The sequence below is a fragment of the Lynx rufus genome, unplaced genomic scaffold, assembly GCF_022079265.1.
Source record: "Lynx rufus isolate CCGP_SWC_20201006 ecotype Redwood Valley unplaced genomic scaffold, mLynRuf1.p SCAF_2, whole genome shotgun sequence".
In the NCBI taxonomy this organism is placed as follows: domain Eukaryota; kingdom Metazoa; phylum Chordata; class Mammalia; order Carnivora; family Felidae; genus Lynx; species Lynx rufus.
In genome coordinates, this window is record NW_025814834.1 from 157,137,497 (window position 1) to 157,152,295 (window position 14,799).

General features: G+C 42.8%; 1 protein-coding gene across 1 annotated transcript in view; it reads right to left on the minus strand.

Annotated features, from left to right (window-relative positions):
* Positions 1-9,928, minus strand: part of GIPC2 (GIPC PDZ domain containing family member 2) — a 79,861-nt gene extending 69,933 nt beyond the window's left edge. The window contains exon 1 of the mRNA XM_047086020.1: positions 9,689-9,928. Coding sequence (XP_046941976.1) covers positions 9,689-9,928 — 240 coding nt within the window. The remainder of the gene's footprint in view (positions 1-9,688) is intronic.
* Between the last annotated feature and the right edge of the window lie 4,871 nt (positions 9,929-14,799).

Genomic DNA, 14,799 nt, shown 5'->3' on the forward strand with positions numbered 1-14,799 from the left:
ATTATTTCATTTATACTTAAGTCTTTTATGGTAGCTCCTAGCAACACTATTTTACAGGTGAACAGAAACCAAGCAGCCACTAACTTGCCCAAAGTCTCAAAGAAGTGACACTCCCAAACACTGAGCTATATTGTCATTCAATGCTTCTAGACAGGGGCAGGGAGGGGGCGGGGGCAGAGTTTAAGGATAGGCACAGAGGAGTTAAGCATGACAACCTCACAGAGGGTTATCCAGAAAAAAGTACATACATGCTTATGCTAGCAAAGCTTAAGAAAAAGGTCCCTTTTTCTTAAAATGCAAGAAATATGAATGGTTAAAAAAAAACAAAAAACACCTTATAAAAGCTCAGAATAGGCCAACAAATGCCCAGTCTGGCTGGTGTTGGTCACTGACTCAAGAAGTATCCACCTAAGGGGTGCCCAAGTGGCTCAGTCGGTTAAGTGACCAACTCATGGTTTCAGCTCAGGTCATGATCTCACTGTTCAGGAGTTCGAGCCCCATGTTGGGCTCTGCATCTGGCAGCATGAAGCTTGCTTGGGAGCTTAAGTCAGACTCTTAACCCACTGAGCCACCCAGGAGCCTCTATATTTAAAAATTCTTAAATGGGATTTAAAAAATATTGGCACCCAGGTGGCTCAGTCGGTTGAGTGTCCGGCTTCAGCTCGGGTCAGGACCTCACGGCTCAGTGAGTTTGAGCACCACATCGCGCTCTGTGCCGATGGCTCAGAGCCTGGAGCCTGCTTCGGATTCTGTGTCTCCCTCTCTATCTGCCCCTAACTCACTCGTATTCTCTCTCTCAAAAATAAATAAACATTAAAAAGATGCTTTTTTAAATATTGGCAAGTGTTGATAATTGTTGAAGCTGGACACCTGGGAGGTATTATACTATTTTCTTCCACATGTATTTAAATATTCCATAATAAAAAGTTAAAAATGAAAAAAAATTACTGCATACCAACTGCTAGTCCCTGCCTAGAGCAGTTCTCAAATTTATGGCAAAGACAGGCAGTAAATCAACAGTTATTCAGTTTGTAAGATTTATGGAAGCTAAGAAAAGAGGCAAGGAACCTTGAGGTGAGCATGGGGATGGGGGGGGGGAGGGGGAGCTCTGGGTGTGGACTTCTAAGTAAAAGTGCTTTAATTAATTAAACAAGGAAGCTTTTAGACTGAGGTTGTTCCAATACCTCGGCAGCCTATGTAAGCAAACCAAAATCTACACCTGCAAATGCCTCAAGAATACAAAACCTAGAGACAACCAATCACAAACCACCAACCAGGCTTTCCTAAACAATGCAAAAGAATTGTGCTTTGCTTCCACATCTCCTGTAAAAACCCTGCCCCTCACTCCCTACACTCCTAGGAGTGTAGAACACTCCTAATCACTTCTGTTTTGGCACTGCTCAATTCCAGTAGATTTTGCTCAAGTAAACTCTTAGGATTTTTAATATGCTTCAATTCATCTATTAACACAGTTAATAGAGAAAGACAAGGGGAAAGATTCCCAGGGAAAGGGAAGAACAATGCATAAAAGTCATAGGGAACTGAAAATATTCTCACATTTTGGACAGACCATGGAAGAGATCTACCATTCCCTTAATTAAGGAAGTCTTCAAAATACCTATCATGCCCACAATGCTCTCCACTGGGACTCCTTAACCACTGTTCACCTGCCTTTGTACACATGCCCTACAGGCTGGACCAGAGAGAGCCCCTGATCCACAGGTTCATGGGTCCTGTCCCACCTGTTCTGTACCCAGACTTGCCAACACAGAGACTCACTCTCAGGGAAGTCAATTTTGAGACAGAATGGGGCACAGAAAGTAGACAGGTAACAAAACAAGACAGAGATGAGGCAATAAGAACCTTAAAGGCACAGAAATCAAAAGGCTGAAAGGCATTAACCAGTCAAGACAAGAAAGCGGGGGTGGAGGGAGGAAGAGATTGATTGATTGAAATGGAAGGTCAAGGACAGACTTGTTCTTGGTTCTCCAAGTCTAAAGCTACTGCTTTCACCTGGACAGCATGAATGATTGTACAGTTGTCCATGGAACCTGAATGTCCAGCTGCAGAGGCTATCCTGAGCTTCTTTACCTCCCTATACATCCTCATATAAACCCACACATACAAGTTGCCTAAGATAATCCAAGTGTCTCCATCTCCTGCTATCTGCAAGAGCCTTTCATGTCTACTCAGGATGGTTGGAGTGGTGGGAAGGAGTGAGGGAAGGCAAACGGACCAGCCGTTAGCCTCTGAAGTGGCAGGGGAGGAGTGTGATTGGCCACTGCCCAGGGATTCAGACTTTAGGATTAGCCACATGCCAACCTCAGGGGATTTCCAGCACAGAAGTCAACAGTTTTATTCATTTCTAACCCTCCTGACAGCAATGAGGTCTATAAGGCAGCTGATTAGATTCTCCCACTTCTCAAAGTCTTTTGAGTTTTTTGTAAAAATAAATAAATGAAGCTGATGTTCATGAGGGATAGTAAGCATATATATTGATTGTAATATATTTAGAACTTATCAGACGGTACTATGCAATTCCAGAAAATACCATCATATTCAACTTACAAAATATATATAAGGAAAACATAGCAAATGAATGGTAAATTGGGTTTCTACTTTATAAAACACAAGTCAAAGATCATTCCTCTGCTGAAAAACATTTTAGTTCTTTTCACTGCTCACATAACAAAATCCATACAGCTTCAAGGATGTTTGTAGTCTCATCATCTACATCTTCAGCTCCTACTGTATCTACCATTTACTTATCAGACTTTCATAGAGCAGCTAAACTATCTAGCTACCCTAGGGACAATATTTAAAAAAAAAAAAACAAGTCCCAGCCCCTCCTCCCACCTCCCCACCACTGCTGCCCTGGAAGACAGGAGTAACTAAATTCAATTCAGTGTGTCAACGTAATGTTAAAATCATGCAATAGTGGGTATTACACCTAATCTAGACTGACAAATTCACAAGGAAGGCTTCTTAGAGGAGGTCACAGTTGAGATCGGAGAGGTGAATGGGAGTGATCAGAAATGAGAACAGCACAAGAAAAAGCATAGAGAAATGAACAGTTAAGTATTCTGGAATATAGAGGGGATGGTTAGAAGAGATTGGAGCAGTAAGCACAGGACAAGACTTAAGAGGGAGGCCGGAATGGAGACATTGTTTAGCTGGTGGGGTATTTGTGTTCTCCCTCCAAAATTCAAATGGTGACTCCCCAAAGGGGATGGCATTAGTAGTAGGGCCTTTGGAAGTTACTTAAGCCTTGAGGGTAGACCTTATGATTAGGATTAGTGCCTTATCCGAAGTTCCAGAGAGACTACCAGCTCCTCCCACCATGGGAGGACACAGTAAGGAGGTGCCAGCAATGAACTAAAAAAGGGACCCTCACCATAAGGTGCTCATGCACCAGCTTTTAGAACTGTGAGCAAGAGACTTACGTTGTTTAAAAGCTACACGGCGATATGGTTATAGCAGCCAGCAAGGAATAAGGCAGGAAGTAACTGGGAACGCTGAAAGTTTCTAATAGGTATGATCAGACCATCAAAATATTAAAATAGAAGATGGGCAGGATCAGGAAAATCATTTTCAGGGTGCCTCTTTAGCCTCAGCATTGTAATAATCTAGCAATAACAAATGTCAATACCCTCCAACCAAAGACCACCAGCATTTTTCACCTCTAGTTTATTGTTCTTGGCATCAAGGGACACAGCATGCCTTGAGGCACCATGGAGGGGTCTGAGTAAGAAGATGCTAGAAAGGTTCTGGACTCCTGTGAGGTGATTTGCGAGCAGCTCCAAGGAAACAGGAGTCTGCTCTAGATAGGGTGCCATCAAGAAGTAGGGCGATTCTAGGACTATTTTAGTAAACCTATCACTAAGGTGGGAGAAGTTATCAAAGCTAAAGCTAGAATTATTAAAGGAGCAGCAATCATTTAGATCAGTCACCTGGTCTGGGGGGGCAGTAGGATACCTGGTGATTTTTGTGGTTTGAAAAATGTTCATGTTTTGTTTTCTGTCCAGGTATGATGACAGAGTAGTCTTATGATTAGAGAGCAGTCTTTTAAGTAGTGTTTGTTTTTGTTTTTTAAGTAATCTCTACATGCAACGTAGGGCTTGAACTTACAACCCCCGAGATCAAGTCACATGCTCTACCAACTAAGCCAATCAGCCAGATGCCCCCAGAGTGGTCTTATTTTTTACTTGACCCATAAGTCACAGAATGGTCTTATCCAATTTTGATGTTCTAGGAAATCATTTATGCCCGACAGGAAAACACCAAGGCCTACCTGTAAGAGTCAGGCCAGCTCCCAGACAGCAGGGACTGCTTTTCTCACTCTTACACTCCTATTTAGATCTGTTGGACTGGCTTCAGAGTCCTCATAGCTCAATGGTAAAATTCACACTGAATTCCTAGTTCCTTCATTTTGTGTTGTGGTTCCTAGGAGGGACTGTAAGTCAGTCAGTGAACCCCATTTTGCTTTCGTCTTCCTGGATTTCCCATTCATGAAACAGAAAGACATGGTTCCATGTTGGGATGAGCACTGGGTGTTGTAAGGAAACCAGTTTGACAATAAATTTCATATTAAAATAAATAAAAAAGAAAGACATGGTTCCACTTGCCAGTTATCTGCATTGCTGGGAAATTATAAAGTCTGCAGTGCAGTTCATGTTCTCCAGATGTGCCACATAAGTACAGAATATTGACTTTCACAAGAGCTCAGTGCTGATGCCAGCAAGTTGAAAAAAAGCAGTTTCTGGGAAGCTTCACAAGGCAGCTTCACTAACTCAGCTAGGAAGCAATTCTGCTTGTAAACAAAGTCTCCAACTTCATAATTTCTGGAATTTTTAGAGATGCAAGAATTAGATAAAAATAAATCTTAGCTTCCCAGTTTCCATACTTTGCCCTCTTACTCCCCTCCACCTTCAAGATATGAGGGATGCTCCTCACTCCTACCTCCATCAAAAGCTAGTCTTTCTTGGGGCGCTGGGTGGCTCAGTCAGTTAAGTGTCCAACTTCGGTCCAGGTCAGGATCTCATGGTTCGTCAGTTTGAGCCCCTCATCAGGCTCTCCACTGACAGTTCAGAGCCTGGAGCCTGCTTCAGATTCTGAGTCTCCCACTCTCTACCCCTCCTCCACTTGTATTCATTCTCTCTCTCTCTCTCTCTCTTCTCTCTCTCGGTCTCACACACACACACACACACACACACACACACACACACACACACACATCAATAAACTAGTCTTCACACTGCAATATGAAAAAATTAACATCTATGGAAAATATCAGTATTATAACTGGTACTAAAGCTTCATACTAAAGCTACAGGATTTTAAGTACTGTGAGGATTCATTATTCAATGAATATTTGAGCTCTGTTTTGGATACAATTATAGGCCCTTTGGGGCTAGGTCTGTAAATAGACAAAATCCTTGCCTTTGTGGAGCTTATATTCTACATAGGAGAGGAAAAAGACAAGTAAGTTCAATATACATAGGATGTTAGTATCAGGGAAAATTAAGGAAGGAAAGGAACAGGGATGCTGTCATTTTAAATGAGATGATCAGTACCAGGCTCACTGATAAGGTGACAGTTGAGCAGACTAAGAGGAACAACATTCTGCAAAAAGAGGTTCTGGTAAAGACAACAGCCCTAAGGCTCCAGAGTTCAAGGAACAGCTAGGAAGCCAGATTGGCTGGAGCAGAAGGAACAATGATATATTAGAGAGGTATCAGGGCCCGTAGCCCATAAGGTTTCGGCTTTTGCTGTAAGTGAGATGGGGAGCTATCAGAGTTTTGAACAGATAGAAGGGATACAGAATGTGCCTCACGGGAAGCAACTTTTGAGATCTACTATAGAAATGGGGTAACAGATGAGATGGGACAGGTGAAAAGGTAAGGTTTGCTTTGTTGAGAGGAATAACAGAATTGCAGGTTGCATAAAAAAATAGCTTGAAATTAAAATCACAATTCTTGAAACTAAAATCTGATCTTCCCAAGAATACTGCTTTACTGGCTTGCTTTACATAATTGAGAAGTTAGATTTGCTTGACCCATTCATTCAATGATTTAGTAACATATATATGTACAAATATAACCAAATCAAAGGAAATTATTTCTGAGATTTGTAAGGAAACTAAGGTTTTGGTTTCTGGAAATGTAAGGTATCTAACTACAAAACTGATTTCTCTAAATGCTTGTTCAGATAACCTTTCTCCAATCTTTCCACATAATAGAGAATTAAGAAAACAGGTCATGGAATAAACTATTGTCAAACAATCACAGTGGTCAAATATTCAAAATGCCCCTTCAACTAATTTTATGACTAAAGCTCAGGAGTTTAATGATCAACTCCTTTATATAACCTGAATATTTTAAAAGATGGTATTAAACCTTTTGTAAAAGTATCCCTGCATTTACAGAAGTGAACTGCTCTTTTAGGCAAGATTTACTTTTCTCTTTTTATTGAATTGCTCATTTAGTTGTTTAGAAAAAAATATCAGCTGAAAGGGATTTCTGCATAATTGGCCATCTGTTTCAAGGTAATGATCACAGACTGCAGCCTACAAGTGATTCATAGCTTAGATTCATAATTTCCTTAGCTTCCTCCTTCAGAGACCTTGAAATAGGTGAAATCCAAATTAGTTTCACAACAGCATTTTTTTTTTTTGAGACAATATTTTTGTGGGTAAGTCTGAGGCTTTAAAATAAGTTCTTCTGGGTTTGCATTTGGAATTTGAATGCAGTTACCAAGATCCTCATAGCTGCCATGTAATGAACTTGGAACCAGGAAACCTGCATTCAAACCCTGGTTCTGCCCAATACCAGCTCAGTGACTCTGGGCAAGCTACTTAACCTCTCAAAGCCTCATTTAACTTAACTATGAAAAGAACCCTTACGCCATTGCTATGGTGAGCACGGAGTGACCACACTGTAGACTTGCATGCCTAGCACAGCCATGGGCATGTTATGAACTCCCAGTAAATCTGCCACACCTGAAATCAGGTCAGGCCTAGTCCTTCCTTTTCCCCCTCCTTAAAGAAGGTTCAACTTTTTATACAGTGCTATTTATAACCTTATAGCCACCTCTCTAGGAAAAAGGCAGGACTTCAGAGTTAACAATCGTTGAAAAAAAGGAGGTAATTTTTTGTTTTGTTCCCCCTGACCACTCGAAAGTTTATACTATGATTTCCCCCTTGAGGGCAGGGGGAAAGGAGATGGGAAATGGGAGCTCACCATAGTGCATTTTAATAAATTACTTGTTTCAAAATGAACTATGGAGATATTTAGGATATACTACACTATGATGACCAGTATTTTATCCTGGATATACTTAACTATTCTTAATCCAAATGGAAAACTCACATTAATGTTGGCTGTATACATAAAGTAACATATTTGGAATTAGAAAAATAAATCAACTTTGATATAGCAGGTTTAGATTATCTTGGAATTTTATCTAATTCAGTGCATTTGAAACTGAAAACACTGAAAATGACTGCCAAGCTGTCAGACACCCTGGAAAACTTGGGAAGCAATACAGCAATAGAGGTTCGTGGAATTTGGAGTCAGGAGACACACACATACACCTGGGTGTAAACCCAGGCTCCACTACTTCGTGTAATTTTGAAAAGTTTGAGAACCTAAACACCTGTTTCTTCTCTGAAGCAGTGATGATAGTAATATTTTTCAGGAATTAAGTGGATTAAATAAAGTCATGCATCTTGAGCTCTCAATATTGATAACGAAGACTATTAATGCAAAGCAACTAAATCTAGAGTTCCTGGATACAGGAGAGACATTTAAAGTTGTCAGTTAAATATACTAACAAGCTTACTTAGCTTAGAAACCAGAAGATCCAAGTTTAAGTAACATCCCAGGTTTTTTTCTTGTTAGTTATGTGACCTTGCAAAGACCCAATCACTTTGTACTTAGCTCCTCACCTGTTAGGTATTAGTAATATTAGTTACAATTTGTTAAGCATAGACCATGTACCATGCAGTCTGATAAGTTTACTATATAGGAACTCCATCTTTTTAAGGTTATTTTTGAGAGAGAGAACGTGTGCATGAATAGGGAGAGGCAAAGAGAGAGGGAGACAGGAGACGGAGAATCCCAAGCAGGCTCCATGATGCCAGTGCAGAGCCCAACACGGAACTCGATCTCATGACCCCAGGATCATTACCTGAGCCAAAATCAAGAGTCCAACGCTTAACCAGTGGAGCCACTCAGATGTCCCCAAACCCCAGTCTTTACAACGCTTCAAGGTAGATGTTACCTGATTTTTAAGATTTTACTTTTATCTCCACACCCAGTGTGGGATTTGAACTCCTAATCCAGAGATCAAGAGTCGCCTGCTCAACCAACTGAGCCAGCCAGACATTCCTGTTCTCATCTGTTTTATACATGGCTGAAAGGGAGGGAAATTAAACTTGTCCGAAGCCACACAGCCAGTAAGTAGTAGAACCTGGACTCACATCCAGGCTTATGGGTCTCCAAATCCTGTCCTTGGCTACCCAATGAACTACCTGTGCCACCTGCCTCTCCTAAAGGACTTTGTTCTTGTGAAAGAGCTTTTTGAAATTGAAATATCCTTAAAATATTGTTCCTATTCTAAATCAATATAAATAATTCACAAAATGGGTTTGTGATTTGCCCCTCGGCTCCTGGGAAACCTGAAAGAACAAAAGGTTACACTTCAAGCGCTCTTTCATCTCCCCTTGGAAGTTTGCCGTGACCTCAATTTTACTTGAACAGGTCTGATAAACAACATTAAACAACAGAAATCCAAATGCACCTCTGTGCCATTCAAAGGCAGCTCTCTATCCTCCCTGGAGTCCAGGGCAACATCTCGTGCTCTTCCTCGAAATGCGGACAAAATATTTTTTTGCGCTGACTTACATTTGCACTTCGCGGGAGGAAGCATAAAGTAGCCCCATAAACAGCCACATAAACTAGTGCTTTCTGAATCACGCCCACGGCCAACTCCAGCTCCAGGCACGCAGGCAGCCATTCTAATTAAAGCAAGTTGCAGCCCCTTTTCAAAAATATGGTGCAAAATTTTGAGCTGATTTTCCCTCTGAAAGTTGTGTTAACTAGTCCCAAGTAGTTAGCTATAATACTCTCTAGTTATCCACCCTTGGTACAACAAATTCCTTGGGGACGCCACTAAAGGGATTCTGGTGTTTGGTGCTGACACCTGTGGGGCTAAGGGGACCTCGGTTTGCTATCACCTGGAAGGTACTTATCTCTCCACTCCTCAATCTGGGAGATCCTCAGCGTGACCCTCTCCCGACTGCATAGGAAGGAGAGTAAAGTCCAGATGCAGTCGAGGGTGTCAACTTGCCCAGCCGGAACTCCACTCTGGGGAGGCGCCCACGCCCCGAACGGCTAACTCTTGGGCAAGTAAAGCATATTCACTTACATGAGGAAGAAAGGTCGTCCCCGGTTTCCCAAAAGCCAGGGGCCTGAGGAATGTGACCTTCTCGGAGCTGGGACTTACCTCTCCCCTCCCGCGAGGCCCTCTCAGTGCCCCACGAGCGCTGCAGGTGGACTCCATGCCGGGCTCAACACCCCGGCGCCCCGCCAGCCGGGGCCAATTTAAGCCGGTGCGGCACGTGGGAGACGCGGGGGGCGCGCGGGAGCGTGCGCGCGCGCCAAGCTGAGCCGGAGCACCTGGTCCTTACCTCCGACGCCGAAATCTCGAACACTGCCGCAATCTTGGCGTAGAGCTCCTGGATGCTGGAGAAATTCTCCACTCGGCCCGTGGCGCTGCCGTGCGCCAGCTGCGTGTGGAAAACCAGCTTGTGTGTCGGAACCGGGGGGTCCGGGAGGCTGCCGCCGCTCGCGCCCGCCTGCTCGCCCTTCACCAGCCGGGCGGTCTCCTTGGACTTGGTTTTCATCTTTCTCCGCAGCCCCAGGGGCATCTTGCCTAGCCAAGGGCGGGAGCCCACCTGTACTGCCAACCGCCGCCTCCCCGGCTGGATGCCGCGGACTTTGAGCTCAGGCCACGGGGCTCCGCGCAGGTAAAAGTCGCCGCTGGGCCAATGGCAGAGGTGCTTCCGCCTGGCCGCGCCGGGTCAGCGGCCCCCTCCTTCCTCGCGAGGAGAGGCACCTGGGCCGCAGCGGCCACCTGCCCTCCCAACGCGGGGATCTGGAGACAGGAAAAGTTGGGCCCATTCCCGATTCTCATCTACCGGCTTCTCTCCCCGCCTTTTAAAAAATGCCAAGATTTCCGTAAAAGCCTTGGGATGCTGAAGCTACAGAACACATTTTAGAATGCAAACACGCTGGCCTTTCTCGTAGGACCTCACACAGGACTGGGCCATTGGGGATAGGGAATTAGGTAGAAGTCAGCTTTCATCGGCCTTCTCTGAGCCTCACACCCTGCAGGGCCGAGTTGGAAGGGAAAGTTTTGAGATTGGTGCCGCATTAAATTCATAGTCAAACTCTCTCAGCCGGGCCTCGGCGCCTCTCAGTAACCCTTTTTATCCCCCACCCCCATCCCCACCCCCACCGCCTCCGGCAGTTTTCTCTCCCAAAGGTTCAGCGCTCTTCCCAAATCATGTGCTCCACTCCCGCTTCTGGGTCTGTGCAGAGCACCCTGCCTCTTACTCTGCAGAGAAAAACTGGAGCTATTCTGTGCAGTGTGTGAGCCACCTCAATTCCCCACCCCTCTGTGTAACTTCACGCACCTCTGGTCTCCAAACTCCGAAGAAATCTCTTTTTATTTGACCCTTGCACTTCTCTCTTCTAACATCTCTATTTTTTTTTTCAACTCTAGTATAATTAAGGTTCAGTGTTGTTAGTTTCCGGTGTACAATATAGTGATTCAAGGATTCTTAAGATCTCTATTGTTAAGCTACCTGTTGGCTCTTGTCCTTTCCCTCCCCATCTGGTGCCACTCACTGGTGGTCAGAAGCCCAAATCTTCTACACTGTTTTCAAGTCCCACCTTTGTACTTGCCTCTAGCTACATCTTCACAACAAAGCAAAAACAATCTTGACTTCTAGGCTGCTCTTCCTCACTTCCCCCTTTGCTCTTAGACTTGCTGTGATCAGACTTTGGCCGCACACTCCACTGAAATTGCTTGTACTATGATCAGCTTCTTAATCATCAGGTATGATTAACTCTTTTCAGTCTTTATCTTACTTGACCTTTTAGAGCATCTGACAGCGTAAACCATTCCAGTCTTAAAACATGCTTCTGTTTTAACTTACCTCTATCCCTTTTTCTAACTGTTACTTTCCAGGAACTGTTTTCTTAAAGGCTATTATTTTTCCTTAGCCATCTTCTCTTACTCTGCATGCTCTCCCTAATGACCACACCTATTCCCTTGGTTTCAGTAGATGTTGTTGACGTCCAAATTTATATCTGCAGCTCATACTACCACAAGGGGAGAGTACTGCAGAAAACTCAAAGTGAGATTGTACAAACTAATCCTTTTCACTCAAAGCATCTTTTTTTTAAACTCTTGATTTCAGAAAATAGGATAATGTACTTAGTAACCCAAACCAGACATCTTTGAGTCATTACACCAAACTTTTTCTGGTTCCCTCCCTCCTCACATCAATTCAGTCCTGAAAAATCCATGTTTCCCAAATTAAGGTTAGCAGAGCAGATGTCCTAGAATAGGGAGGGGATCTATTCTTTAGGATAATTTTAATATTTTTGTTTTCATGTTCTATGACTTAAAATTAGTGTAAACATATTCCAGTTCATGTGGACTTTAAAACTTAATATAAAAATATTCTGGTTCATACTCTCTGAAAATGGAATACTACTTCAGGATCCCAGGGCTTGAATTTGCCTTTGTGTTTATGATTGCTATTGCACCAAATACTATTACTTTGTATGGTGCTGAGAAAAGAGTAGAGAAAACCTAATGTGTAAATGATGCATTCCCATCAAGTGAAAGCCAGATAGCTTCACAATATATTGTGTGAATAAAAAGCTCACTAAAGTTTGATTAAAGTAGGAAGAGACAAAGGGGAGCCCTCTTACACTGTTGGTGGGAATGCCAACTGGTGCAGCCACTCTGGAAAACAGTATGGAGTTTTCTCAAAAAGTTAAAAATAGAACTACCCTATGACCCAGCAATTGCACTACTAGGTATTTATCCAAAAATACTGATTGGAAGGGGCAGTGTTTGTAGCATTGTCAACAATAGTCAAATTATGGAAAGAGCTCATATGCCCATCAACTGATGAGTGGACAAAGAACATGTAGTGTGTTGGAATGTTACTCAGCTGTCAAAAAGAATGAAATCTTGACATTGCAATGATGTGGATAAGTCAGCAAGAAAAAGACAAATACCATATGATTTCACTCATATGTGGAATTTAAGAAACAAAATAGATGAACATAGGGGAAGAGGGGAAAAAAGGAAGCAAGCCTTTATAAAAAAAACTCTTAACTATAGAGAACTGAGGGTTGCTGGAGGGGAGGTGGGTATTTAGAAGGACACTTGTGATGAGCACTGACCATTATACATAAGTGATGAATCACTAAACTCTACTCCCCAAACCAATATTATACTATATGTTAACTAGAACTGAAAATTTTGAAAAAAAATCTGATATTTATGAATGTTTTAAACATAATCATTTTAAAATTATACTTATCTATTCTATAATTTTTAAGACTTCAAACATAATTCACCTACTTTGAATTATGAGAACACAAATATATTCATAAATTATATTACTGATTTTTAGTTTTATTTTTTTTTAATTTTTTTTCAACATTTATTTATTTTTGCGACAGAGAGAGACAGAGCATGAACGGGGGAGGGGCAGAGAGAGAGGGAGACACAGAATCGGAAACAGGCTCCAGGCTCTGAGCCATCAGCCCAGAGCCTGACGCGGGGCTCGAACTCACGGACCGCGAGATCGTGACCTGGCTGAAGTCGGACGCTTAACCGACTGCACCACCCAGGCACCCTGATTTTTAGTTTTTTTTTTTTTTTTTTAATTTTTTTTTTCAACATTTATTTATTTTTGGGACAGAGAGAGACAGAGCATGAACGGGGGAGGGGCAGAGAGAGAGGGAGACACAGAATCGGAAACAGGCTCCAGGCTCTGAGCCATCAGCCCAGAGCCCGACGCGGGGCTCGAACTCACGGACCGCGAGATCGTGACCTGGCTGAAGTCGGACGCTTAACCGACTGCGCCACCCAGGCGCCCCTGATTTTTAGTTTTAAAAGAGAATAAAAGTAGGATGAGAATTGAGTCTTCCTAGGGTATATGGCAGGTACATTCTCAATATCTAAGAAGTGTGAGGGAACACAGGATGTGAAAATAAAAACTTCAAAGAATAAACTGTGTCAAATAAAATATCAAGCAGAGCAAAAGTATTGGCATAGGATGGGAAGGGTGGATTCTACAGCCCTTCAATTCCCTTTAATTTCCAAATCCTGTCCTTCTTTGCCTAGAAACTGAAAGTGTTCCTTGAGGCGTACATTAACTTCAACTTCCTGTACAATCTCACTTAGGGAACCAGTTGTATCAGCCATAGTCACAGAAGGAAACAGATGGTACACTCAAATTAAGAATATTTGGTTATGGTTTAACAAAGGGACTGGGCAGGTGGTAGTCAAGATATACTCCTAACACAGAGTATAGTATGTACCCCAGGGCTATTTCTATCCCAAAGTCCAAAGTGGTAAGGAATTAAAAAGTTCTATAGGCAAAAACACCTTAAGAGGACCTGTTGACATTTGTTTGGAGGAAACCTCTAGGCAGAGGCAATCTAGAAGAAAAGCAGCTGGGAAAATGGATAGCCTGACCCAATATTCTTAGACCTGAGCAAAAGGAGCCCCTGCTCCAGCCCCCCTCCAGCTGCACAAAACCCTACAAGGTATGGAGTCCACAGAGTCAAGGGGCAGTGGCCACCCAGGACCCATGCTGTCCCTTCTAGACCATGCCTTTAATAATACCCAGGATCCCAGATTTCCCTCCCAAGTGTCCCCAAGTCTCTTTCCGGAAATCTGTATAGGCTTTCCTAGGGTCCAGGCAGCCAGCACTGCCAGAGCACACAACCCTATCTCTGGGGGTAGTCAAGGAGCAGCTCTTTGTCAAGAAAAGTTGGGGCAGGGCAAGTGGGTGTGGGAATATACAAAGCTGGGTAAGAATATAGTATATAATGGGGTAGGCTGCAGGCAGCCTTGTTTCTTCCCATGTCCCAACTCTCTAGTGTGGAACTCTGATGAACTGAGGAACTCTAAATTTGAACTTCACCTTTCAGATCATTATGAAAATCTATTAGTTAAAATAGGAGGATAGAACATATATTATTTGACAATCTGTTTTTAAAGCAATTAGTTTTAGTTAGTTTTCAGTAATTAAAATATGGTATCTGGAGCCCCTGGGTGGCCCAGTTGGTTAAGCATCAGACTCTTGATCTCAGGTCATGGTCTCAGGGTCCCGAGTTAAAGCCACTTAAAAGAAAAGAAAAAAAAAAAAAAAGATATGGTATCTGGGCCTCCATTTGTACTCTGGCCTCAGACCCCACAAATGTGCCTACCCTGACCTCATTCTCCTTCCTGCCTCAAATCAACATTGAACTAAACCAGATGCCAGAGGAAAGTCTCTATTGATATGGCCCAGGCTACCGATACCACCAGGAAAAACTGAAAAAGATTAAGGTTGATCTAGAGAGGCTGGCACACCAGCCCACCTAATCCCTATTTTTCCTGAATTCCTAAAATACAATCTATTGTACTATAAGTAGTGCTTTACAAGAGAGTTTTGAATTTGCATATATGGTAAATTGTCTACCTAACCACACAGTGCCTTGA